The sequence below is a fragment of the Heloderma suspectum genome, chromosome 2, assembly GCF_057233095.1.
Source record: "Heloderma suspectum isolate Gila_16-S chromosome 2, 16-S_ref, whole genome shotgun sequence".
In the NCBI taxonomy this organism is placed as follows: Eukaryota; Metazoa; Chordata; class Lepidosauria; order Squamata; family Helodermatidae; genus Heloderma; species Heloderma suspectum.
The window spans coordinates 162,037,170-162,064,508 of NC_139459.1; the positions used below are offsets into that span (position 1 = coordinate 162,037,170).

At 43.8% G+C, this 27,339-nt stretch overlaps 1 protein-coding gene across 1 annotated transcript in view; it reads left to right on the forward strand.

Annotated features, from left to right (window-relative positions):
* Positions 1–269: 269 nt before the first annotated feature.
* A2ML1 (alpha-2-macroglobulin like 1) overlaps positions 270–27,339 on the forward strand; it is an 87,040-nt gene continuing 59,970 nt past the window's right edge. The window contains exons 1-7 of the mRNA XM_084835506.1: positions 270–447; positions 10,648–10,804; positions 11,497–11,549; positions 14,028–14,048; positions 14,220–14,379; positions 15,073–15,157; positions 16,046–16,178. Coding sequence (XP_084691632.1) covers positions 271–447; positions 10,648–10,804; positions 11,497–11,549; positions 14,028–14,048; positions 14,220–14,379; positions 15,073–15,157; positions 16,046–16,178 — 786 coding nt within the window. The 5' untranslated portion in view covers position 270. The remainder of the gene's footprint in view (positions 448–10,647; positions 10,805–11,496; positions 11,550–14,027; positions 14,049–14,219; positions 14,380–15,072; positions 15,158–16,045; positions 16,179–27,339) is intronic.

A 27,339-nucleotide genomic window follows, 5' to 3' on the forward strand; every position in this document is an offset into this window, starting at 1 on the left:
TCTTCAGGCATGAAAATGCACGCACACACACACACACACACAAAAGCAATGACGACAAGAGGACTGTGGGATATTTTGAGCCTTGTAGGGGCAAAGCTGATTTGACTTTTCCAAAATGTTCCTCACTTACATTGTTGGTGCTATCATTTTGATACTGTTTAGTGTGCAAAGTACTGGACTGATTGCCTGAGAGGCATTTCTCTCCCTATACAAATGTATGTTCCTGTTTCTCTGTCGCTCTTTTTCTCTTTCTCTGCGTTCAGGAAATACATGCTGGTCCTTCCAGCTCGTCTAAGCTATCCATCCAGTGAGAAGTTGTGCATGGACCTGAGTAATGTGCAAACATCTGTAGTACTTAACATCACATTGGAGACTAAGAGCAACACTCATGTTCTGCTAGATAGATTCATCTGGCGTAAGAAACAACTGACCTGCTTCACCTTCCCAGTGAGTCTCTGTGTATCAGTGGTAGAACTGCTTTGAACCCCACCCCACCCCACCCCACCCCACTAGCGGATCATGTGTAAATAAATAGTATTCACCTGATGTGGGCATATTGGTACCCATTAATCTATAATGTATTGTGCTTGTAGTGGTGAAGCCTTTGATATCAAGCAGCTGAGTTGGCACGATGCCACTGAATGTCTGAGAATATTCCAACTGCTCAGGGAACATTTTGTTTAGATTGTTTGTAGTCCAGTTTCCATGAGGGAAGAGAAGAAAGTTGTCAGCTTGCCAATGAGTAGTGGAGACTCTGCACTGAAGAAAGGAAGAGCCAAGAAGAAAGTAAGATGAGGCAAACCCAAACATAAGCCCTAGAGATAGAAGAGGCTGCATACTATTGACAGGAAGGAAGTTGACAGGTGAAGGAGTTTTGGAGACTGGAAATTTGGGCCAATGAGTTAATGGATAATAGGGCTACTAGGTTGTTACCAAATGTCTTCTCTGGACACGTGTACAAGAATGTACATGTTTCAAGATACACCTGTTAAGGGACCTTTGAACATTTGTTGTAGAATGACTTGGCAGAGATGACCTAATCATGCATCAGGTTTCTTTGAAAACAGATAATTTTGTTGAACCACAAGAATTTTAAAAATATACAATAATTACTCTGTGGAATTAGCTGGTTGGCAAAAAGTAAGCTGGTTGGTAAAAATTCCAGAATGGATTCAGTCAGTTCATATATTACAAACAAACCTAAGCAAAAGGCAAAATGTATCAAAAGGCAACATGTAGACGGTAGACTGTCATGTACTGGGTTCAAATAGTGGAGAAATTAGCTCAAATATTTGCTTCATGAGTAAACCAAATTCTGCGGTGTACAGATGACTAGGCTGTGGACATGCACAGAATGCCCAGGTTGAAGTGGGCTGGGCTATGGTTCTGAGGGAGTTGTGAAGGTTGGGGCTAAGCAAATTGGGTCCCTAATACTACTGGGGGGGGGGGAGAGGGATTGAGAGAGAGAGAGAGAGAGAGAGAGAGAAAGGGGAGCAGGTTTGCAGGTGAGACTGCAAGAGTGGGGAGAAGCAAGGAGTTTCTGGAGGTTCAGTGGTGGGCGGTGCACCAAAGCTAGTCTTTGCCCACAGTCACTGTGACAGGGTTACCTAGATCTAATTCACACTCCAATTTCCAGCACCCTGCATGAAGTTCCCTTCTCATGCCTCTCAAAAACCTTCCTTGATTTCCATCTTATCAAACTGCCTGAGGGACGCCAGCTTTTTGATAAAATAGAAATGGCTCACTAGGGAGTGTGGGGAGCAAAGGGACAATCAGTAAGGGAGCCCAGCCATGATCCTTGCCACTGGATAATTAAAGTGGCTGGGCTTCCAACCAAACATTGATTCAAACTGCAACACACTCAGACAAGCACACAACAGGAAAGAAGATGCCATGGTAGAGGCTATGGCTTGTAGATGGAAGTCCTCCAAAATATAGGAGGAGACTTGAAATATACCTTTCCTGGGGTCTTGCTAGATCTGTCCTGTAGACAAAGATGGGGTGCAGTGAAACTCCTGCAGTTTCAGCAGAAAAAAGGAGGTCCTTGAAAGAGGCTGAAAGCTAATGCAAGGACCTAGGCGGGCAGACCTGGGTGGTCTGGAATAAGCAGGTAGACAGGTTAAGTAGCAGAGCGTCGGTGTTCCTTGGCTGAAACTGATTTCAGAAGAGCAATCGGCTGTCTAGCCTAAAATGCAGGGCAAGAGAAGCGCGGAGGGAACGATCCCCTCTGTGCTTCTCCGGCCCTGCTTTGGATAGGCAGTTGCCTCCGAGTTCAGAGGCGGCTGCCTATCTGGATAGGATTGCACCCTAAAACAAACAGGTAAAGAGACACTTGGGCAGAGTCAGGGGTGGTCTCAGACAACCAGACGAAAGATCAGGATGACTTGTCCCTAAAGCTATCCAGGGCCCTGAAAGGTCTAGCTCAGGATGGGTGAAATCTAATCAGAACAGTTGCTGTGCCCCAGAGTTGCGGTGGGTAAGACTGGGAAATTCCCTGCCAGTGATTATGTCACACCTGGGGGAATCACTCTGTGGCTACGTGTTTGTGCCTGCAGGTCTGCTTCTTTGATTGCTGTGCCCAAGCTAACCATGTAGGGCACTTAATCAAGCGGCACTTGATTGTTAAATCTGGACCTGAGTATATGACTTAATACTGCTGCCCTTATGGCAGGAGCATTTGCTAAATTGTCCTGTAATGTCTCCAAGCGTTGACGTACTCTGTTCTAGGCTGAGCCTCTTAAAGTGAACGTACCATATCTTGCCAAATACTGAGAGGGCCATCTGTGCTTACTCTTGTGCTGAGCAGCTTGCCAGCAAATTATAGAGTTTATGCCTTGACAGGGTTCCTGCACATTGATGTTGAAAAGAAGGGAGAATTGGGCTGACTGTTGTTTCTCCTGTTACTGCAGGATTGTGATCTGGGAATTCCAAGAAGGCAATGAGGGCCTAGAAGCAGAGAGGGCTGAACTAAAATTTTTAATTTGAATGGACCAGCTAAGTCTTTGGTTGTAGGTTTCTAGTACAACAAATGTATTCACAACGGTTTCACACTCTTCAGCTTAATTTGCTCAGCCTTTCCACTAATATAGTGCACAGCTGCATGAAAATGATTCTTAGTGTGTGAAGGCTTCCTTGACCTCTCTGCTCTTCCTTGGTCTAAGTGGTCTTCAGCACAAGATTCACTGAATTCAGATTTGCATAAAATCATCTGAGGATGTCTTTGTGCAATGCTTATTCAGTAAGGGCACAATCCTGCCAAAGCAAAGCACTTGAAGTCCCACTGATTCCAGTAAGACAGTTATGCATGTACTTGAGGGAAGAACTAGATATGCTTGACATAAGGCTACCAGCAAAACAGCAGCTCTCTCTTGAATTCTCCTCCTCGTCAGATGGTGGATTCAGAAGGGTGGCGGATCCCACATGCCCACTGCTGAGAGTCCCACTGTTGCCCTTGCCACCTCCAGCCCCCCCCCGCCTGTTTGCACACAATGACAGCAAAGCGTGGATTAATTAACCCACAATTTCCCAGGTTGCATGCCCAGTATGTGCTGCTGCCATATGCAGCCTCTGATCAGCCTGACTGGAGGTTATTTTGTGAGCCCAGACACTATGGGTTAATGGTGGGTGAAACAACCCAGACTTAACCTAAAAACTAATCATAGGTTAACTATGGGTTGTTTAATTTATGATTACCCCATAATGTCCAGGTTCGGATGTCACGAAATGACCTCTGATCGGAGGTTGCATATTCAAAATGGCAGCAACACACAACCCCGGCAAATTGTGGGTTAGTTAACTCAAGATTTGCTGTCATTACATGAGAACCAAGTCTTTGCCTCTCGAAGTGAGGCACAGGGCAGGTGAGTACTCTGGAGAGCCCCACTGGCCACTCTCCTCCTGCGGCAAATGCTGCAGCAGTAAAGCAGCTATTGCAGCTCTCTGAAGCAGCTGCCACTGCTGCCACCACCACTCACCCTGTGCCTCCCTCAGAGCAAGGCATGGGTGGTGGCTGCCATGCAGACTGCACCAGCCGCTCCCCTGCTGAGGCAAAGGTCACAGCAAGAGAGCACCTGGTGTGGCTCTCCACAGATCCTGCCCGGCCAAAGGCCTTGCTCTGAGGAGTCCTTTTCAGAGCGAGGCATTGGTGGAGAGGGGATGTTGGGGGCTGTCTCCATGAGCAATTCAGTGTGAGGTTGCTGTGTTCCGAAGTCGTTCAGGGCACATGACGTCATGACCATCTCACAGCCACCCTGGAGTTTTGTGCCAAAAAACTGGTTCTTCTGAGACTACCGTTAGTCCGATTGTTTTCCTTAACTTGGCTTGTCTGCACTTCTGCTGTGGTGTGCACCACCCTCCGCATTTACTCTGGCATGATAGCCCTGCCCAGGGGTGTGTCTTTCACCTGGCTGTGACCTCACTGACCTGGTCAAGGGGTGTTTCCCCAGTGTTTTCCCCACCTGTGCTTCCCTGATGTTTCTGCCATTTCAGGGCTGGCCGTCAGAGTTCTGCGCTACCTCATGGCATTTACTTCACCTTGCCTACCACTAAACTCGGGGGCCACCCCCGCAAAGTATTGGTGTGCTCTGGGCAGCCTCTAACTTTTTTTTTTTTTTAAAGTAAAGCATTAAAGCAAAATAGCGGCTTTGTCCACAGTACCTACACCCCCCATCTCACTATCTCGCTACCTCATTTTTCACATTTGCCAGCAATTCCTATACCCATATCTCACTATTGCGCTATTGCATGATAGTGAGATAGTGGGTATAGGAATTGCCGGCAAATGCGCGATAGTGAAATAGGGGGTAGTGCTTGCTAATGCGGTTTTAAATATTTTAAAAATTGGTGGAATTGGGCATAGGTAGGGGAAGCAGGTGTCTTAGAATAACTTCCATTATGGTCAATGAGGCTTGTTCCCTAAATGTCGATGCTGCATTTCTTTACGGTTTGCTTTGTTGCTGTAAGGAAGTAATTAATGAGAAGCTTAGCTCCTTCACATTACAGGAACTTCAGGAGAAGGAGAAAGGGGGGGTAGAGCCTAGATGGGGGAGTGGAGGAGCCTCTCTTATTGGTTGAGCGGCCTCTGCCAGTCTGATGATGTTCAATCCCCCCACCCCACCCAGAAGTATGTTCCTGTGAAGCAACTTAGAATGGTGCAGTGCACTTGTTCATGGAGCCCTGCACTGACCAAAGCCCGTTCCTTGAAAAATCCAGGTAAGCCACCATTCGCTTCTCCTTCTGTTGTCATGAAGACACCTCCCTGGAGATTTCCTGTGGTGCAATGGCATAGGCGATCTCCAGGGCCACATCCCCACCTATGCCTCACTCCAAAAAAGGACCCCTCAGAGCAAGGTATTGAGCAGAAGATGGCAGCAGTGGCTCTCACGCCCTCACTCGCAGCAGTGGGTAAGACTGTCTAAACATGACAGGGTGAAGGAGGGGTGCTCAACATGGGGCTGACATTTCTGGCATCAAGCAAAACGTCTAATTCCACCCACAAGCTCCACTGAACTCCACGGGATATAAAAGTGCTTATCTTTGCCTATATTATGCCCAACTTTTTAGCAAATATGAAAGAAGAGTATGGTAGTCGGATTATAAATGGGTGTCCCATATTCTTGTAGAGTGACCACCCACAGCTCTCTATCATCCAATTGCCGAAAGCTGGTGAATCAGTCTGATAGAAGGAACTCCAGACCATCACCACCTCCTAGGCTTCTATCGACAGTGCCAAGTTGAGGAGAACCCCCAAGCTGCAAACTTGGTCTTCCAGGGGCAGTGCAACCCCATCCAGAACCACTTGCACACCTCCACCCAGATCAGCAGATTTCTCCAGCCACAGTATTTCTTTCTTATTTGGGTTAAGTTTCAGCTTCTTTGCCCTCATCTATCCCAGAACTGCTTCCAGACATCTATTCAGGGTTTCCACAGCTTCCCTGGGACTGGTAGATGGATAAGGTGGAAAAGAGAGGTGGAGCTGCATGTCATCTACATACTGATGGCACTTTAGCCCAAACTTCCAGATGACTTCTCCAAGCGGTTTCATGTAGATGTTGAACTGCATGGGAGACAAGATGGAACCCTGAGGCAGCCCAAAAGCAAATGGTCTTTGGGGTAGAACAGCAGTTACACAGCAACCCCAGCGCGGATCATCCCTCTATCATCACAATGCCATGTTTCCAAGTCCTAACCCAGAAGGATACCATGGACAAGGTATCGAAAGCCACACAGGCTTTCTCCCCATTCATTCCCTGGCGTAAGTCATCCACCAAGATGACCAAAGCTTTTTCAGTCCCATAACCCAGCCATAAACAGATCCAAATAGCACCACCCAAGACTATCTGGAGTTTTAAGGCCACCACTTTCTCCATTATCTTGCCCAGCAATAGTAAATTTGAAGTGGAGCAAAAGTTTCTCAAATTGGTTGAATCCAAATTAGGGTGTTTTTTTTTAAATTAGAGGTCTAACTACTACCTTCCTAAGTGCCAAAGGCACTGTCCCCTCTCTCAAAGAGGTGTTAACCACATACCAGAAGTTCTGCTCCAGCCTATTTCAATAGCCAAGATGGACAAGGATCCAAGAGACAAGTGGTAGGCCTTAGCTCTCCAAGATACTTGTCTGCATCCTCAGGCTGCACAAGCTGAAAGGTGTCAGTGAACATAAGTCATTAGCAGGCAATTGGTGCTGGCAAAGTGATTTCCTGACCATTGGTCTTGCTGGCAGGAACTGTTGGGAGTTGTAGTCCGAAACCTTTGGACAGTACCAGGCTGGAGAAGGCTGGAGTAATGTTCTGCATGTCCCACTGCTCTGAGCGATATGGAATGTCTGCACTGCACGTGACTGGAGTTTGTGCTTTTTATGCTTTCCTGTCATCTAATGAAATCCCAAAATATCATTCTTAAAAAGCTTGCAATACAACAGCAGAAGCCACAGAAATTTTTCATGTTTGCAAGTCTGCCACCTGCTGGAAGCTGTTACATGTTGATTCACTGCACAAATTTGCACATTTGCTTGTTACTCCAGATAGATGATTGGGTGCTCTGCAGCTTGCCGTGGCTTGTTTTCTGCTCAGCCCCCCTGCCTGCTCCTGGCACGTATCTCAGGTGCCTTTGCAGCAGAAACCCTTATTTCCTTATTCCCTACATCATCACCCTTCCTGCAATTGGTTCGTTGGGGTTGCCAACTCACAGTGGAAACCTCCCTCTCGCCCGCATCAGGTTGCTAAATGTGTATAATTTTCGGAGCCCTTATGAATGTGGTAACACATGCACAAACTTTTTTAAAAAATAATCAAACACCTAGCAAACACATTTTTAAAAAAGGCTGCTTCACATACTACCGAAGTAATTACACCCACCCCAAACTCCTTCTGCAGCCACCAGCCGCTTTCAGCTCCCTCCGCCCCCGACTTCCTTCATGCTTGTCATTTCCCTCCCCTAGTCTCTGTTGTTACAGACCAGCGTTACAGACTCCGTAACCCATGGTTTACAGAGACAGCAGTGATGGGGATCGGTAAAGCTATGCAAATTTCAAGGCAGAGCAAGTTCACTCAGTGAACTTCATCGATCATCAGAGAATTTAACTTGACATTTCCACAGCCAAAGCTAACCCTCTTATTACTAAACCACAATGACTTTCACATAGGCAATGCTTCAGTGTCACCAAATACATTTCCACGAGCACCTTATTATTTATTGTTATAACAGGTTGCTTCCACGCTAACAATTTAATCTGGAGTTGCCACCCTGTGTTCACTCACTTTTTATGGAGAATCATAAGATATTGTAGTCAGCCCATTGCATTCCAGTCTTTTCAGTGTTGTCTGTGTGTGTGTTTTTACCTGACATAATTTTAAAAATTATCACTTAATGTCAGTTCATTTTCCAATGGGCGTAGAGCTTTGATTACTGATTTCAGCTGGGGTTTTTCCCCCATTTTTTATGGTGATGTAGCAGAGTTTCACTATAAAATAAAGAAAAAAATGAGAGAAAGATAGTAACTAAAACTCCTCCTTGCAACAAGAACCCACACTAAAGGGAAATTAATCAAGACTACTCAAGGGCAAATTAACAGGCTCTTAATCAGTAAGCCTGCTGCCATACTCAACAAGAAGTAATAAAGGTGGCAGAACCAGCAAGCAGGAAGCTTTTAATTACTAATGCAGGGGACATTTGCTGAATGGGACAGTCTTCTTTGTAAATATTATAGAATAATTTTGGCCATGGGGATGAGCATGGATGGATAATATAGTTCTGTATTAAGTGCCATGTGGAGTCCACTTCCAACTGATTGTGGAAAAGCAATGCCTTAGTAGCGGTAAAAGACACGAATGAGTGACTGGTTAACAAGACAAGTTGAGGCAAAGACAAAAAGTGACTCATTTATGTAATTAATTGCTTGATTTTAGAGTGAAAACTTTCATAGTCCATCCAAGGCAGGCACTATTTTTCCTATCAGCAGGATGTGATGGCTCCTCCTTCAGTTTTCAGAAATTTCCACCCGCAAAAAGACTGACAAATCTCTGAGTACCTGACTACTGAGGGCCAAACTAGATGTGACATTTGTCACGTAGTCTTCCCTTGTGGTTTTTCTTTACCGGCACAGGGAAGCAACCTGGATTGGGACTGTGACAGGAGGAGGAAGCCTTTAAGCCTTTGGCCCGCAATCATTGCAATCGGAATCCTCCCTACACCTGTTATTTTCACTGGAAGCTCCCCTCCCCCATGGCACAGCCTTGATCTGGCTCCCCCCCCCCCGCCCCCATTGGCTATTTATTAAAGAAAATCAACTAGGCAAGGGCATAACAAATGTCGCATCTACTTTGTTCCTGAGCCACTGGCTGACTGCCCAGGCATACATGCTGGTGCAGATTATCACTGCTCCCATTGTGCCTCAGTTAACAGTTAAGTGTGAGAGAGTAAGACATTTTTGTTTTTTAACATTTAAAGGTCATCTTTCTATTCTTCCAAAGCTCTCAATGCAGCTGGCACCACCAAGATTAAGCTATTTGTTTTTTTTTGCTATGTTATGTATATTAGAGAGTGGCAGCTAGAAAATCTGCAACCAACGCTTTGCCATGCTGTCTCCTTGCCTCCTCCTTTGCGCTGCTGGCTTAAAGAGAAGTGACCTCCTAAATATTGACAGAAGACACACCTGGGGGCCAGCTACGCAACATCGCTTTCCGCGTTTGCTCCATCGTAACTGCGCAGCATTGCAGCTGCAAATTAACTTCTGCTGCGGTACACGCATGATGTACTGCGGACTTCCCTAGCAGAAAAATCTGCAGTGCCCTGACACATGGCCGTTAAAGCAAAGTAAACTGTGGCAGTTGCACTGCTCTCTTTTTTTTTACCAGTATATTTAAATGTGCAGCTGCACAGCCACATGAGGATTGGGGTGTGACACTTTGGGTTTAAATGGCTGTTTTGTATTTTAGGGGTTATTTTGTGTCTGTCTCTTTGGTAAGATGTGGGTAGTCTGCTCCTTCGTTACCATGCCAACTGTTTATACACAATCACAGCGGCAGTCCTCCAGCCCCACACTCTTGTGATGGTTCGCACATGCAAAGGGGCGTGCCCATATGAGAGGTATGTGCCAAAATGGCACATACCAAAATGTGCATCATTCCAAAATGGATCCCTCTCAGCCTCGGGTACAGCTGTCTGTTACTGTGCAGCTGCAAAGGAATGGGGAGGAGTGAAAAGGCATCACAGAGTTTTGCAATCACTAAGCACATCTACCCCACACCCACTGCAAATTGCGAATTCAGTTCGAGGAAGGGACAGACAGCTCAGCAATGGCGGTAAACCCACAGCAAGCTAAAAAATCGCAGCAAAACGCCTCTGCAGAAATCCGTATTTTCCCTGTGAAAACCACAAGGAGGCAACTACGTTGTATGTCCCAAAGGTCCTCTCAGACAGACTGCAACAGCCCCGAGGAAATAGCTCATGTAGATGGGGCCCTGGTTGGCAGCCGCAGGAGGTCAGCTTAGCATGGCACTTTGGGCATACAGAAGGCACAGTCTTCATGTGGACTTTATCTGAGTATAGTATGTACTATAGAATATGTGCTATATGTGTTATAGATTTACAATATAATATGTGCTCATAACTTAACATAACATATTCATTATGTCCTCAGAGATTTCCTCCTCCTTCCACAGTATAGGGTTTCCAGCTACTACTAATTTATCAGGGAATATCTGATGGCCCAACTTCTTGGCCTATGATGCTCTTGGAGCCTCTGCAAGGTATAATTGTGCCTCACTCCCTTATTGTAGCAGCACGCAGTGATGTCTACTGAAAAATGACAACAATTATACTGAAAATGCAGTGCCAAATTAGTGGAGTAATAACATGTCTTTCACAACATTCCTCATGATCTGAAGACTAAAAGTGCTAAGCAAGAGCTAAATAACTGACAGCGTGGGAGCTTTTTAGAACAAAAATACTGATGCATTTGCTGTGGGTCCCCTTTGTTAGAGCTACAAGTCCCTTATTTAGCAACAACAGCAAACTTTTTTTTAACCTGTGGGCCACTCATAGGTAACATCTCCCTCCCTCCTGCTCTCTCTGTCTTCACCCATCCCTCTCAGATACATGTACTTCACATTGTGTATATCTTAATGTTATGTGACTTTGTGAAAAACAGGTACCACCTCCTGCAGATGGCACTGAGGAAGTTGCTACCATCCGGCTTTCTGATGCCCAGGGGAGGATAGATGAAAAGAAGCAGGTTCTGATTCAAAAAGCTAGAAGCGGTACTTTCGTGCAGACGGACAAGCCCATCTACACTCCTGGACAGCTGGGTGAGGAGACAATAGCCCCTAGGGTTGGCTTGCTGTAATAGATGAGCAGGGCTACTGCAGAGGTGCCCATAACTGCGTATGGGGGTGCATGTATTTGCCCTTGAATTTGAGCAGGTGTGCTCTTGTGCAACTCCCATTAGGCTTCCACAAGAAAACTTCCATGTGGATTGTGCCCCATCGTCAGATCAGTCTTCCTCCCATCCCACCACTTTGAATGGAAGCCATGACCTACCATTTGAGGCAGCTCCTTGACCTCTAGTTTTGACGGGTTTTGCTGCTTTTCCATGGTACTGGAGAGACAAAGGCCTCAGAGGCCTATGCAAATTGAAACAACATGGCTCTGAGAAAAGTTATATGGTTTTTTGGAGGCAAAGTGTGTGTGAGTGTGTATATTATGCCCCAAGTTAATTGGCAGAGGTAGCTGCTATTTAGATTTTCTGCCAGCCCTGCCCAAAACTATCCCTCATTTTCTCTCTTTCTCTCACACTGTTCACATGTATTTTATGCAGCCTCATCATTAGTTACTTTCTCTGTACTCTTAGAGAAAAAGATTCAACTAGCTAAGGCATGGGGATTGGTAAAAGCTTGAATAACCTCTCCCTTATCCTTAATTTTTCAACATAGTACAGCAGTGGAGTGGCAGAGCAAACTGATTAGCCCTTAAAGTATTCTGTGCATTTGTTGTGTTGCAGTGAAATTTCGAATCATCACCCTGGATTCTGGATTTATGACATTAGCAAATGAGGTGAGAAATGTGAAAGGCTATGGAAAACATGGAATAAGTAAGAGATGAAGGCCATATACTGCATTCAGAGTTTCTCTACCCCCATCTAAATTTTACATTGCCTTAGGACAAAAAGATTTAGGGAGCAATCCTATCGGGATAGGTGGCTGCCTCCAAACTCGGGGGTGACCGCCTATTCAATGCAGGGCAGGTGGAGCAAATCCTCTCCTCCGCGAGGCCAGACGATGCATAGGAAACGTCGTACTGGAACTTCTGCACTCTCCATCCCTCCCTGCCCCCGGGAGTGCCCCCTTTTGCCCCACTCCACACTGCTCATGCAAGCACAGAGCCTGGGGATGATCCACGCCGCCTATGAGGCAGCAGGGGGAACAGGTGGGGAGGTGGCTTTCTGGGAACTGACCTCAGAGTGCAGGCTCCAAGGTTAGTTCCCGGAAACCGAACAATCCATATGGTGTCTAGCCACTGTCTAGTGGCCATAGGACTATGCCCTTAGTGACTAACACAACATATCAATGTGTGTGTAAAAAAATTCTTACAATTGCTTTTGTTAAGGAGACGCCACTTTGGGAACCAGTGTTTTTCAGCAGAGAAGCAGTGGGGAAAGGGTGTGCCCGAGTCTCAGTATTTCAAGCAGGGGAAAGGAGAAAGGGGAGGAGAGCTGGGGGGGAAGCCTCTCTTATTGGCTGAGCAGCCCTTACCAGTCAGATGACGTTCACTCCAGCCCCCGCCCCCATCTGGAAGTATGTTTTGTGAAGCGATTTTTACTGGTGCAGAGCACTCGTTTGTGGAGTCCTGCATGGACTAAAGCAGAACAAAGCTGATTCCTTAAAAAAAAATCCGGTACTCTTCCGTTCACTTCTCCTTCCGTTGTCATGGAGACATGGTCCAGGATGAGCTGCCAAGAATAGATTGTACCACAGCCTGCCAAATACTTGTTTTGATTTACCACGCATCAGATGCAACTGTGTGATAGAATGCATATTAAATTAGTTTGTCTGGGCTCAAAGAGATCAAGAGAGAACCAATGGAGTGCAGCAGAGCCCTACTGCTCATTTTCCTGAACACCCAGTGACTTTGGGAAGACCCAGGGAAAATCTTCAACTACTTGTCATATTGTAGCTATGGGGATAGCCAACAGGGTGGGACTCACATGTTTCTGAAAGGCCTGGGTTTCTTTGACCATAGGGCATTATCCCCAGAATATAGAGGAGTACTGTTTTACTCCAGATATCAGGAGTGGGGAGCAGGGCCAATCTTAGGGGTGGGTGAACTGGGCAGTTGCCTTGGGTGCTGAGCTGAGGGGGGCCCCAAGCTGAGCTCAGTGGCTGAGTTTCTTGAACGTACTGCCTGCAGTGAGCAAGGGTGGCAAAAAGCAAGTATCTGTAATCTTTCTTTCAAGGTTCTACAGGTTGTTTGGGTACTAACTACAAAAATGATCCTCCTTCACTTAGCTTTAAAGTGTGTTTCTTTTTCAATTTCCATTTTTATGTCATTTGTAGTAGGTAAAAGTCAATGGACACACAGCTTTACTTTGAGGCAATGTTACCAAGCACTTAGCACCTCAAATACTGTAAACACTATAAGCACTATATAAATAATAATAATAATAATAATAATGATGATGATGCCATAAGCTGTAAGAGGTCAGCTGGATACCTTTCTTATTTATAAATTTTCTTTATTTTGTTTAAAGACAAAAATAATGGATATTCTAAAATAAAGAACACTTACCAAAAGGTAGAAACTGCTACAAAACAAAACAAAATATTGTAAGTAAACCGGTGATAGTTCTGCTGTGTTTCACAGTGCACTGCCACTGCTCAGAACGTGGCTTTTTGAACTTTGGTTTGTGCCAACTGAAGCACAGTGAATGAGAAATCAAAGTTTTGAGCAACATGGCTCTCAATGGATATCACACTTGCTCCAGGCCCCATAACAGGGCCAGCCCTGGTGGGGAGCCGGAATGTGGCTTTTCTCACCCCAGCTTAATACGCTGTGCTTGCTGAAACTCCCTCTGCCTGATGCCTCTTAATTGCTGGGTCTTTGCATCTACTCTTCTACTCTGCTTCCATCCTCCCTGGCCCCTCATATCTGGAGTGAAACGGTGTCCCACTATATTCATGCCCCCAATTAAGCAGGGCTCATAGTAGCTCAAGGTGATAGAGCACCTGCTTTGCATGCAGAAGGTCTCAAGTTCAATCCCTGGCTTCTCTGGGTAGGGCTAGGAAAGAATCCTGTCTGAAACCCTGGAGAGCCGCTGCTGCCAGTCATTGTCAACATAACTGGGCTAGATGGACCCAGGGTCTTGACTCACTGTAAGGCAGCTTCCTCTGTTCCTCATTCCTATGACCAGACAGACTTGGCCTTTCAAAATATTGTCCCGTAACTAGGAGGATTAGGCCTGGGGTGGGACTTGCAATGTGTCCAGTTGCATTGCTCTTACTGGTGACTACAGGGATCTCTTGTTTTCTTTTTCAGTACCAGCTGGTGGAGTTGCAGGTAAGCACCCCTGAATGGGGCCTGGGTTTCAGAACATGGTGGAGGGCAGGGAAGAAGGATGAGGAGGTTGCAGAGCTTCCACCCTAACAGCCTGCGCCTGTGCAGTGAACCTGCAAGAGAAACACAGGAACATGCTGTAATCATCCCTCTTTTAAACATGTGTGGACACAGGATCCTGCAAGGAACCGGATTGCACAATGGGATCATGTGGAACCAGATCATGGAATCGTGCAACTGTTCTTCCAGCTGGCAGCCGAACCAACTCTGGGAACCTACACAATCAATGTGGATAACGGGAAGGCCTTTCTAACCTTTGACGTGATGGATTATGGTATGAGGTGGCGAGGGCTTCCCTGGCTGGAATGAAGACCCCCAAGGGTCTTGAACATGGAGAAGCTTTATCTCCTCCATTCATTAGCACCAATCAGTGAGCGATGTCTAGAAAAAGATATTGAGTCTTAAGTCTGGAAATGCTACCTGCTGATTTGAGAGTCCCTCCAACTAATCCCTGGTAATGAAGACTGGCTAAAGGTATTCAGCAGCAATGGGAGGAGAGCTCTCTGCACCTTTTAAAGGCCCTTCCATCATAATATGCACATCAGCTGTTCCACTGAGCACAGACTGTAAGCCCTGGTGCATGAGAAGTCGTGGCACTGGTTCAGATTCTGCTGCTGCCAGATGGTGTACTGCACAGGGAGACCTAAGCGAGCTTTGTTTGGGAGGGGGCTTTTTACCTTCACAACACACCCTTTGCGACTGAATGACTAAACCTCCTGGGTGAAATAATGCGGCCATTACTCATTGCAGAAATGTCAGTATTTTAGACTGTCTCTAAAGCATTGCTGATGAACTGCCAGTGGATCTAAGCTTAAAAATTAAACACAATAAATTAAAAAGGCAAAGAGTTAAAAACTGTTTGAACTGATCCAGTTTAAAACCAGCCATATGGCAGTATGCCTACTCTTCAAGCTGATTCATGGTGAGCCAAGTTAACTGTCTTCTTTTTTCCTTTTTCCTTCTCCAGTGCTTCCCAAATTTGAAGTAAATGTGGTGGAGCCCGTTACGATCTTTTCAGTAGACAGCAACTTCCACCTAAAAGTTTGTGGCAGGTACACATCGGAGCAAGGGTGGGCAGACTTCAGACGTAGGTGATCTACTTTGTTTTCTCTAGAACCCCGAGATCCACTAACCAGAGCCTGGTGCAAAATACATTCACTTATGGAATTCTTCTGACCCCAGGAATATTTGTTCTGAGCATCAGACCTGAACGCAACGCCCAATCCTTCCACACAAAAATCCACTTCTGGTTACCCCCAGCTTTCTTCAGTGGTATAATTTAGGGCAGTGGTGCAGCAGGAAAAACATTTTGTTGCTGCAATTGTTAAACAATTAGGAATAAAAAATGCTAGCTGATCTAGTGATCTACCTCCTGCCCACTCCTGCATCAAAGCATCTATGTCTTTGTTCGGGAGGGCAGAGCTACACCAAAGGTAAAGTGGTTTTGCCAGTACTTTCTCTGCCTTCCCTTGAAAATAATGTTTTTGTTAATACATTTCTGCTCTCCTTTGGGAGGATATTTGTTTATTCATTTGCCAGGTCAAACTAGAAGTGACATGGGAGATCTGTGATTGCACCATTTCTCCAATATAAATTGACTCCCTGAAGCTGCTATTGAGAGGGGTACGTTGGTAGACAGGTGGCCATATTGTACCTGTCTATTTCTTCCATATTGAATAGTAACTTGGGAGATGATTTAAACTGGGGAAATAGTTGTGGGGGATGAATCCTCCTTCAGCACTGCAGTCCTGATCCACAGCGCCACTGCTTTTAAGCAAAGAAAAAGGTAGGCAGCATCCTGGGGTGGGGGCTAGAGGGGGAGGGCAGAGCAAAGAAGGGGGGTATTTTGCCTGTGCTGTCTGTGTGTGCACCTGTTTTTGTGTATGTGTTTGTTTTTCTGTTTGTTTCTTTCATTTTTGTATTTACACCTCCTCTTTTAGGTACACATATGGCAAGCCTGTCCGTGGTTCAGCGCAAGTATCCTTGTGCCAGAGAGCTTACCGATATTACTGGAAGTCACCTGATACAACAGCACCAGTGCCTACAGATATCTGCCAGGATTACACAGGCCAGGTAAGAATAGCCAAAAGGGTGGTGGGCAGCGGGGGTGAGGGAAGTGGAAAAGACCAGGGCTCTTGCACCTTGTTTACTAGTTCTGTAGAGGAGGAAACTTCAGCAAGTGTAGGGGGGTGTCTCCATGAGCAATTACTCCGAGATGGCTGCGCTTGGAGGTCGTTAGGGACACATGACGTCGTAGCCATCCAGCAGCCACCCCAGGGCTTATTGTGGAAAAACCAGATTTCCTAAGACTGCTTAAAGTCTGACTCTTTTCCTTAAGTCGGGTTCTCCGTGGTATAATTGCTGTGTGCCCCAACCCCCGCATTTACCTCAGGTACGCTAGCCCTGCCCAAGGATGTGCTTTTCACCGTCAAGGGGTGTTTCCTGTCCCTTGTTTCCCAGTACAAACCAATTTGTGTCTTGTTGTTCAGTCGTTATGTCGTGTCCGACACTTCGTGACCCTATGGACCATAGCACGCCAGGCCATCCTGTCCTCCGCTCTCTCCCGGAGTGTGCTCAAGTTCATATTCATTGCATCGGTGATGCTATCTAGCCATCTCATCCTCTGCCGTCCCCTTCTCCTTTTGCCTTCGATCTTTCCCAGCATCAGGGTCTTTTCCAGCGAGTTTTCTCTTCGCATTAGGTGGCCAGAATATTTGAGCTTCAGCTTCATTATCTGTCCTACCAGTGAGCAGTCAGGGTTGATTTCCTTTAGGATGGACTGATTTGACCTCCTTGCAGCCCAGGGGACTCGTAAGAGTCTTCTCCAGCACCACAGTTTGAAAGCATCGATTCTTTGGCACTCAGCCTTCCTTATAGTCCAGCTCTCACAGCCGTACGTTGCTGTGAGAGCTGGGAAAACCATAGCTTTGATTAGACGGACCTTTGTCAGCAAGGTGATGTCTCTGCTTCTTACTATGCTGTCTATGTTTGCCATAGCTTTCCTCCCAAGGGGCAAGTGTCTTTTAATTTCATGGCTACAGTCACTGTTTGCGGTGATCTTGGAGCCCAAGAAAGTAAAATCTGTCACTGCTTCCATTTCTTCCCCTTCTATATACCAGGAAGTGATGGGGCCAGATGCCATGATCTTAGTTTTTTTTAATGTTGAGTTTCAAACCAGCTTTTGCACTCTCTACTTTCACCCTCAACAAGAGGCTCTTTAGATCCTCTTCGCTTTCTGCCATTAGGGTGGTATTGTCTGCGTATCTGAGGCTGTTGATAATTCTCCCAGCAATCTTAATTGTGACCTGTGAGTCATCCAACCCGGCGTTTCTCATTATGTACTCTGCATATAAGTTAAATAAGCAGGGCGACAATATACAGCCTTGTCGTACTCCTTTCCCAATTTTGAACCAATTGGTTGTTCCATGTCCGGTTCTTACTGTTGCTTCTTGACCCTCGTACAGGTTTCTTAGGAGACAGGTAAGGTGGTCTGGTACTCCCATCTCTTTAAGAATTTGCCAGAGTTTGTTGTGATCCACACAATCAAAGGCTTTAGCGTAGTCAATGAAGCAGAAATAGACATTTTTCTGGACTTCTCTTGCTTTCTCCATGATGCAGCGCATGTTGGCGATTTGATCTCTAGTTCCTCTGCCTCTTCAAAACCCAGCTTGTACTTCTGGTAGTTCTCGTTTCACATTTCTCAGCCATTGCTGAGTGTTCCAAATTTTCTGGCATATTGAATGCAGCACTTTAACAGCATCATCTTTTAGGATTTTAAATAGCTCAGCTGGAATACTGTCATCTCCGCTAGCTTTGTTGTTACTAATGCTTCCTAAGGCCCACTTGACTTCACTCTCGAGGATGTCCGGCGCAAGTTCATTGACCGCACTATCATGGCTATCAGGGACATTAAGATCTTTCCTGTATAGTTCTTCTGTGTATTCTTTCCACCTCTTCTTAATCTCATCTGCTTCTGTGAGGTCCCTGCCTTCTTTGTCCTTTATCATGCCCGTCTTTGCACAAAATGTTCCCTTGAGATCTCCAATTTTCTTGAAGAGATCTCTAGTCTTTCCCATTCTGTTGTTTTCCTCGATTTCTTTGCATTGTTCATTTAAGGCTTCTTGTCTCTCCTTGCTATTCTCTGGAACTCTGCATTCAGTTGGGTACATCTTCCCCTTTCTCCCTTGCTTTTTGCTTCCCTTCTTTCCTCAGCTACTTGTAAAGCCTCATCAGACAGCCACTTGGCTTTCTTGCATTTCTTTTTCTTTGTGATGGATTGAGTTGCTGCCTCCTGAACAATGTTACGGACCTCCGTCCAGAGTTCCTCAGACACTCTGTCTATCAGGTCTAATCCCTGAAATCTATTCCTCACCTCCACTGTATATTCATAAGGGATATGATTTAGGTCATACCTGGATGGTTTAGTGGTTTTCCCCATGTTCTTCAATTTAAGCCGAAATTTTGCAGTAAGAAGCTCATGATCTGAGCCACAGTCAGCTCCAGGTCTTGTTTTCACTGAGTGTATAGAGCTTCTCCATCTTTGGCTGCAAAGGACATACTCAATCTGATTTCGATATTGACCATCTGGTGATGTCCATGTGTAGAGTCGCCTCTTGTGCTGTTGGAAAAGAGTGTTTGCTATGATCAGCTTGTTCTCTTGGCAAAACTCTATTAGCCTTTGTCCTGCTTCATTTTGTACACCAAAGCCATGCTTGCCTGTTATCCCGGTGATTTCTTGACTTCCTACTTTAGCATTCCAGTCCCCTATGATGAAAAGGATATCTCTTTTTGGTGTTAGTTCTAGAAGGTGTTGTAGGTCTTCATAGAACCGATCAACCTCAGCTTCTTCGGCATCAGTGGTTGGGGCGTAGACTTGAATTACTGTGATGTTGAATGGTTTGCCTTGGACTCGTACTGAGATCATTCTATCGTTTTTGAGATAGTACCCCAGTACTGCTTTTCCCACCCTTTTGTTGACTATGAGTGCTACTCCATTTCTTCTAAGGGATTCTTGCCCACAGTAGTAGATCTAATGGTCACCTGAATTAAATTCGCCCATGCTTGTCCATTTTAGTTCGCTGATTCCCAAGATGTCGATGTTCAATCTTGCCATCTCATGTTTGACCACCTCCAGCTTACCTTGATTCATTGATCTGACATTCCAGGTTCCTAAACAATATTGTTCTTTATGGCATCGGATTTTCTTTTCACCACTAGACACATCCACAGCTGAGTGTCCTTTTGGCTTTGGCCCATCCGCTTCACTCTTTCTGGGGCTGCTTGTAAATTCCCTCTGCTCTTCCCCAGTAGAATATTAGAGACCTTCTGACCTGAGGGGCTCATCTTCCGGCGTCATACCTTTTAGCCTTGTGATACGTTCCATGGGGTTTTCTTGGCCAGAATGCTGGAGTGGGTTGCCATTTCCTTCTCCAGTGGGCCACATTTTGTCAGAACTCTCCACCTTGACCTGTCCATCTTGGGTGGCCCTGCACAGCATAGCTTATGGCTTCACTGAGTTACGGAAGCCCCTTCACCACAACAAGGCAGTGAGCCATGAATTTGTGTCTACTCAGAAGCAATTCTCATTGTGATCTTGTCCCCTGAATATGCACATCAGAACTTACAGAGATCCCCCCCTGAATTGAAATAGCACATTTTAAAGCAGTCATTCCCTGAAGGCTGAAAATTATTATATTTCTCCAATATAATAATTTTTAATTTTTATTTTTAAAAAGAAAAACACAACACAACAACATAAACATAAACACACAATACACATACACATACACTAAAATATCTCTTAAGATTGTAAAATATCTACCTTTGGCTCCCCTTACACAACAAATGTTCATTATTATTCTCTAGTTCTTCTCTTAGTTGTATATCATACATTGAGTTCACAGACATTATCTCATTTCTCTCCTAATTTTAACAACAACAACAACAACAACAACAAAAGAGAATTAACCATCTCAAAGTTCAGAATCCACATACATAGATATCATTTTTCTCTATTTCTTGTACAAATTCTATAAAAGGTTTCCAATCTAACATAAATTTAGTTATTGATCCTTCTTTAATTATAAGTTTTGCCATCTCTGCCATCATTTTCATGATCCACTCGCTCACAGTTGGCATTGTTTCATTCTTCCACTTTTGTGCATACAATAACCTCGCAGCCATTGTCATGTAGAGAAAGAGCGTTCCCCCCTTCTCTTTTACGTGTTTATCTGTTAGTCCCAATAAAAACGTTTCTGGTTTAATTCTATAGTAGTCTTTAATATTCTTTGAGCTAAAGACTGTATTCGTTTCCAAAATGTTTTAGCTTTTTTACAAGTCCACCATAAATGATAAAACGTTCCCTCTTGATCTTCACATTTCCAGAAACATCTTTATACATTTTAGACAATTTAAACAGTGACATATACCATCTATACATCATCTTATAAAAATTCTCTTTAAGACTTGTACATAAAGTAAATTTTAAATCTTTTCCCCACATACTTTCCCACTCTTCCATTGATATATTATGACCAACATTTCATACAGTCTTTTACTGTTCATCCTCTGTCTCATACCTTAACAGTAATTTATACAGTTTAGCAATACCATGTTCATCATTTGTACACAGTGCTGTTTCAAACTCGGATTGTTTGTTCAAATCCACCATTTTTCTCATCTAATTTAAACCTTTCTTTAATTGCAAATATGAAAACCACTGACATACATGACCTTCTTCCAATAAGCTTTCCCTTGATTTTAACTTATATTCCCGTTGTGACAGTTCCATTAAATCATTATGTCTTATCCATTTATGCATGATATCAAATTCTCGTCTATGCATTGCTTCTTGTGAGGATATCCAACGTGGTGTTTTTTTGATAAAACCTTAATTTATATTTATTCCAAATTCTTAATACAGCCCGTCTTATATAGTCATTATTAAAATCTACATGCACTTTTGTTTTATCATACCAAAAATAACCATGCCACCCATATCTCAGTTCATGTCCTTCTATTTCTAAAAGTCTTCTATTTTTCACCGTCACCCATTCCTTCATCCACATCAAGCAGCAGGCAGAAAAATAGGTTTTAAAATCTGGTAATCCCAAGCCACCTCTTTCCTTTGCGTCTTGTAAATTTTTTATTTTAACTCTTGTTTTTTTTTGCTTGCCATATAAACTTCGTTATATCTCTCTGCCACTGCTTAAAAGATACATCCGATGTAATAATGGGTATCATTTGAAACAAAAATAACATTCTAGGTAATACATTCATTTTGATCATTGCAATTCTTCCCAAAAGTGATAGTTGTAATTTTTCCCATTTTAATAGGTCTTGTTCAATTTCATTCCACACTTTAACATAGTTATTTTGAAAAAGCATACAATTCATATTTGTCAAAAGGACTCCCAAATATTTTACTTTCTTTTCAATTTGGAAGCCAGTCTTATCCATAAACTTTTTTTTTCTTGAACATTCATATTCTTTGTTAAAATCTTTGTTTTCTGTTTATTAACTTTGAACCTTGCCACTGCTCCAAATTCTTTTAATTTTTTCATTAAAATTTCAATTCCCTTTAAAGGTTCTTCCGACATAAACACCAAGTCATCTGCAAAGGCCCTCAGCTTATATTTCTCCTTTTTAATCTTTATTCCTGTAATTCGATCATCTTGTCTTATATCTCTGTTGAATAGTTCTAAAACCAATATAAACAGTAGCGGTGACAATGGGCAACCTTGTCTTGTTCCTCTTTGTATCTCACAAGGTTTAGTCAAATCCCCATTTATAATTATTTGAGCCTTTTGATCGGTATATACTAATTTCACCCATTTTATAAAGTTTTCTCCAAAGTCCAGTTCTTCTAAAGTCTTAATTAAAAATTTCCAGTTGAGATTATCAAATGCTTTCTCTGTATCTAAAAAGATCAGAGCTGCTTGTTTTTCTGGGTGTTCTTCCAAATATTCCACCACATTCAAGACTGTTCTTATATTATCTTTCATCTGTCTCCTTGGTAAGAAACCACTTTGGTCCTCATATACAAACTCCTGCAATATTTTCTTGAGCCTTTCTACCAAAAATGTTGCAAATATCTTATAACTGTTTAATAATGAGACTGGTCTGTAGTTTTTTGTCGAGGCTAAATCCTGTCCTTCTTTAGGTATTAACGTTATATATGCTGTTTTCCATGTTTCCGGTATCTCTCCCTTTTCTAAAATACTGTTCATCATATTTTTCAACGGTTGTAAAATTCTTCTTCACACTTCTTATAATAGAATCCTGATATATTACAAGTTTTATAATATATCAGGATTATATATTATATTTTATATAAGTCTCAGAGTTTTTCCCAATTTAATTTTTTTTATTGCTTCCACCATTTCATTTACTGTTATTGGGCCATTCATCATTTGTTTTTGTTCCTTAGTAATTTTTGGTAAATTTTGTTTATGAATATATTTATCCATTAATTCTGGGGAGATATCTTGTCCTTTATACAAATTTGAATAATATTGATAAAAGGCTTTCTGAATTGCCACATTATCGGTTAATTCTAATCTACTTTCCCTTATTTTCACAATTGTTTTCTTTTCTTTTTCCTTTCTAAGTTTATAGGCCAACCATCTTCCTGGTTTATTAGCAAATTCAAAATTTCTTTGTTTTACAAAGTTGAATTTTGTAAACGTTGTTTTCCTGGTTTATTAGCAAATTTAAAATTTCTTTGTTTTACAAAGTTTAATTTTTTGTTGCATATCTTGAACTGTTAATATCAACAATTGTTGCTGGAGTAATTTACAGTCAAGGCCAGAAATAATGGAACAAGGATAACTGTTTTGGCAGTTGGCCTCTGTACACCACCACACTGAAGTTGAAAGGAAACACACCCAGATGGGAGCAAAGTCAGGACTTTCAGCTGTAATTCAAGGGGTGTGACAAAAGTGGGGTACTAACCATTCAGGAAGTACAGCCAGTGGCATACACACACACACATCATTGGTGGCTCATAAGTAATGGAACGAATGGCTGACAAGCAGCTGCATGGCCAGGTGTGGCCTGTTTCCTGCGTATGCCATGACCAATCAAGCAGATGAAAGGCCTGGAGGTGGTTCTGTTACATTTGCGTTTGGTAGCCATTCACTGGAACTCTCAACATGAGGTCCAAAGAAGTGTCCATGCGAGTGAAGGAGGCCATCATTAAGCTGAGAAAACAACATAAACCCATCAGAGAGGTAGCAAAAACATTGGGAGTGGCCAACACAACAGTTTGGAACATCCTGAAAAAGAAGGAATTAACTGGCAAGCTCAGCAACAGCAAAAGGCCTGGAAGACCACGGAAGACAACTAAAGGGAATGACCGCAGAATTCTGCTCATGGTGAAGAGGAACCCTTTCACAACATCTAGCCAGGTCAAGAATGCTCTTGAGGAGGTAGGCATGTCATTGTCAACATCTACAGTCAAGAGATGGCTTTATGAATGTAAATACAGAGGCTTCACAACAAGGTGCAAACCACCGGTAACGCTCAAGAACCGAAAGGCCAGATTAGCCTTTGCCAGCAAACACCTAAAAAAGCCTTCCCAGTTCTGGAATAAGATTCTTTGGACTGATGAAACCAAGATTAACTTGTACCAGAATGATGGGAAGAGAAAAGTATGGAGAAGGAAAGGAACAGCTCATGATCCGAAGCATACCACATCATCTGTCAAACATGGTGGAGGCAGTGTTATGGCATGGGCATGTATGGCTGCCAGTGGAACCAGGTCACTGGTGTTTATTGATGACCTGACTGCTGATAAAGGCAGCAGGACGAATTCTGAAGCATATAGGGCTATACTTTCTGCTCAGATTCAGCCGAATGCTGCCAACCTGATAGGACGCCGCTTCATATTGCAGATGGATAATGACCCAAAACATACAGCAAAAGCTACCCAAGAGTTTCTCAAGGCAAGGAAGTGGGATGTTCTTCAATGGCCAAGTCAGTCATCTGATCTCAACCCAATAGAGCATGCTTTTCACTTACTGAAGACAACACTGAAAGCAGAAAGACCCACAAACAAGCAGCAGCTGAAGGCAGCTGCAGTAAAGGCCTGGCAAAGCATCTCAAGGGAGGAAACTCAGCATTTGGTCATGTCCATGGGTTCCAGACTTCAGGCAGTCATTGACTGCAAAGGATTTTCATCCAGGTATTAAAGGCGATCCTTAAGTTCGAAATGATGTTGGTTTGTTCCATTACTTATGAACCACCAACAATGGGGATGTGTGTATGCCACTGGCTGTCCTTCCTGAATGGTTAGTGCCCCACTTTTGTCACACCACTTGCATTACACCTGAAAGTCCTGACTTCGCTCCCATCTGGGTGTGTTTCCTTTCAGCTTCAATGTGGTGGTGTACAGAGGCCAACTGCCAAAACAGTTATCCTTGTTCCAATAAGCTGTCAGAGGACACTTGCCTTTCCTGTTTTTTTCTTTAGGAATTCTTCTTTCTCCTTTATCTGTTTTAGAATATTTTGTACCTTCTCTTCTCTTTTCTTTTTCTGTTGCATGTTTTGTTGTATAAAATAACTTCTCATATAGGCCTTACTTGCATCCCATTTGTTCAGTCGTTCAGTCGTGTCCGACTCTTCATGACCCCATGGACCATAGCACGCCAGGCCTTCCTGTCCTGCGCACTCTCCCGGAGTGTGCTCAGGTTCATATTCATTGCATCGGTGATGCTATCTAGCCATCTCATCCTCTGCTGTCCCCTTCTCCTTTTGCCTTCAGTCTTTCCCAGCATCAGGGTCTTTTCCAGAGAGTTTTCTCTTCGCATTAGGTGGCCAAAATATTTGAGCTTCAGCTTCAGGATCTGTCCTTCCAATGAGCACTCAGGGTTGATTTCCTTTAGGATTGACTGATTTGACCTCCTTGCAGTCCAGGGGACTCGTAAGAGTCTTCTCCAGCACCACAGTTCGAAAGCATCAATTCTTCAGCGCTCAGCCTTCCTTATAGTCCAGCTCTCACAGCCATACATTACTACTGGGAAAACCATAGCTTTGATTAGATGGACCTTTGTTGGCAAGGTGATGTCTCTGCTTCTTACTATGCTGTCTAGGTTTGCCATAGCTTTCCTCCCAAGGAGCAAGCGTCTTTTAATTTCATGGCTACAGTCACCGTCTGCAGTGATCTTGGAGCCCAAGAAAGTAAAATCTGTCACTGCTTCCAATTCTTCACCTTCTATATGCCAGGAAGTGATAGGGCCAGATGCCATGATCTTAGTTTTTGTAATGTTGAGTTTCAAACCAGCTTTTGCACTCTCCTCTTTCACCCTCAACAAGAGGCTCTTGAGATCCTCTTCACTTTCTGCCATTAGGGTGGTATCGCCTGCATATCGGAGGTTGTTGATAATTCTCCCAGCAATCTTAATTCCGACCTCTGATTCATCCAACCCGGCATTTCTCATGATGTACTCTGCATATAAGTTAAATAAGCAGGGTGACAATATGCAGCCTTGTCGTACTCCTTTCCCAATTTTGAACCACTCGGTTGTTCCATGTCCGGTTCTTACTGTTGCTTCTTGACCCTCGTACAGGTTTCTCAGGAGACAGGTAAGGTGGTCTGGTACTCCCATCACTTTAAGAATTTGCCACAGTTTGTTGTGATCCACACAATCAAAGGCTTTGATCTCTAGTTCCTCTGCCTCTTCGAAACTCAGCTTGTACTTCCGGTAGTTCTCGGTTCGCATACTGCTGAAGCCTAGCTTGTAGGATTTTGAGCATCACCTTGCTGGCATGTGAAATGAGCGCAATTGTGCGGTAGTTTGAACACTCTTTGGCATTGCCCTTCTTTGGAATTGGAATGTAATTTCCAGTCTTGCGGCCATTGCTGAGTGTTCCAAATTTTCTGGCATATTGAATGCAGCACTTTAACAGCATCATCTTTTAGGATTTTAAATAGCTCAGCTGGAATACTGTCATCTCCGCTAGCTTTGTTGTTACTAATGCTTCCTAAGGCCCACTTGACTTCACTCTCGAGGATGTCCGGCTCAAGTTCAGTGACCGCACTATCATGGCTATCAAGGACATTACTATCATGGCTATCAAGGACATTAAGATCTTTCCTGTATAGTTCTTCTGTGTATTCTTTCCACCTCTTCTTAATCTCATCTGCTTCTGTGAGGTCCCTGCCTTCTTTGTCCTTTATCATGCCCGTCTTTGCACAAAATGTTCCCTTGAGATCTCCAATTTTCTTGAAGAGATCTCTAGTCTTTCCCATTCTGTTGTTTTCCTCGATTTCCTTGCATTGTTCATTTAAGAAGGCCTTCTTGTCTCTCCTTGCTATTCTCTGGAACTCTGCATTCAGTTGGATATATCTTCCCCTTTCTCCCTTGCTTTTTGCTTCCCTTCTTTCCTCAGCTACTTGTAAAGCCTCATCAGACAGCCACTTGGCTTTCTTGCATTTCTTTTTCTTTGGGATGGATTGAGTTGCTGCCTCCTGAACAATGTTACGGACCTCCGTCCATAGTTCCTCAGGCACTCTGTCTATCAGGTCTAATCCCTGAAATCTATTCCTCACCTCCACTGTATATTCATAAGGGATATGATTTAGGTCATACCTGAACGGTTTAGTGGTTTTCCCTACGTTCTTCAATTTCAGCCGAAATTTTGCAAGAAGCAGCTCATGATCTGAGCCACAGTCAGCTCCAGGTCTTGTTTTTACTGACTGTATGGAGCTTCTCCATCTTTGGCTGCAAAGGACATACTCAGTCTGATTTCGATATTGACCATCTGGTGATGTCCATGTGTAGAGTCGCCTCTTGTGCTGTTGGAAAAGAGTGTTTGCTATGATCAGCTTGTTCTCTTGGCAAAACTCTATTAGCTTTTGTCCTGCTTCATTTTGTACACCAAGGCCATGCCTGCCTGTTATCCTGGTGATTTCTTGACTTCCTACTTTAGCATTCCAGTCCCCTATGATGAAGAGGACATCTTTTTTTGGTGTTAGTTCTAGAAGGTGTTGGAGGTCTTCATAGAACCGATCAACCTCAACTTCTTCGGCATCAGTGGTTGGGGCATAGACTTGAATTACTGTGATGTTGAATGGTTTACCTTGGATTCGTACTGAGATCATTCTATCATTTTTAAGATTGTACCCCAGTACTGCTTTTCCCACCCTTTTGTTGACTATGAGTGCTACTCCATTTCTTCTAAGGGATTCTTGCCCACAATAGTAGATATGATGGTCACCTGAATTAAATTCACC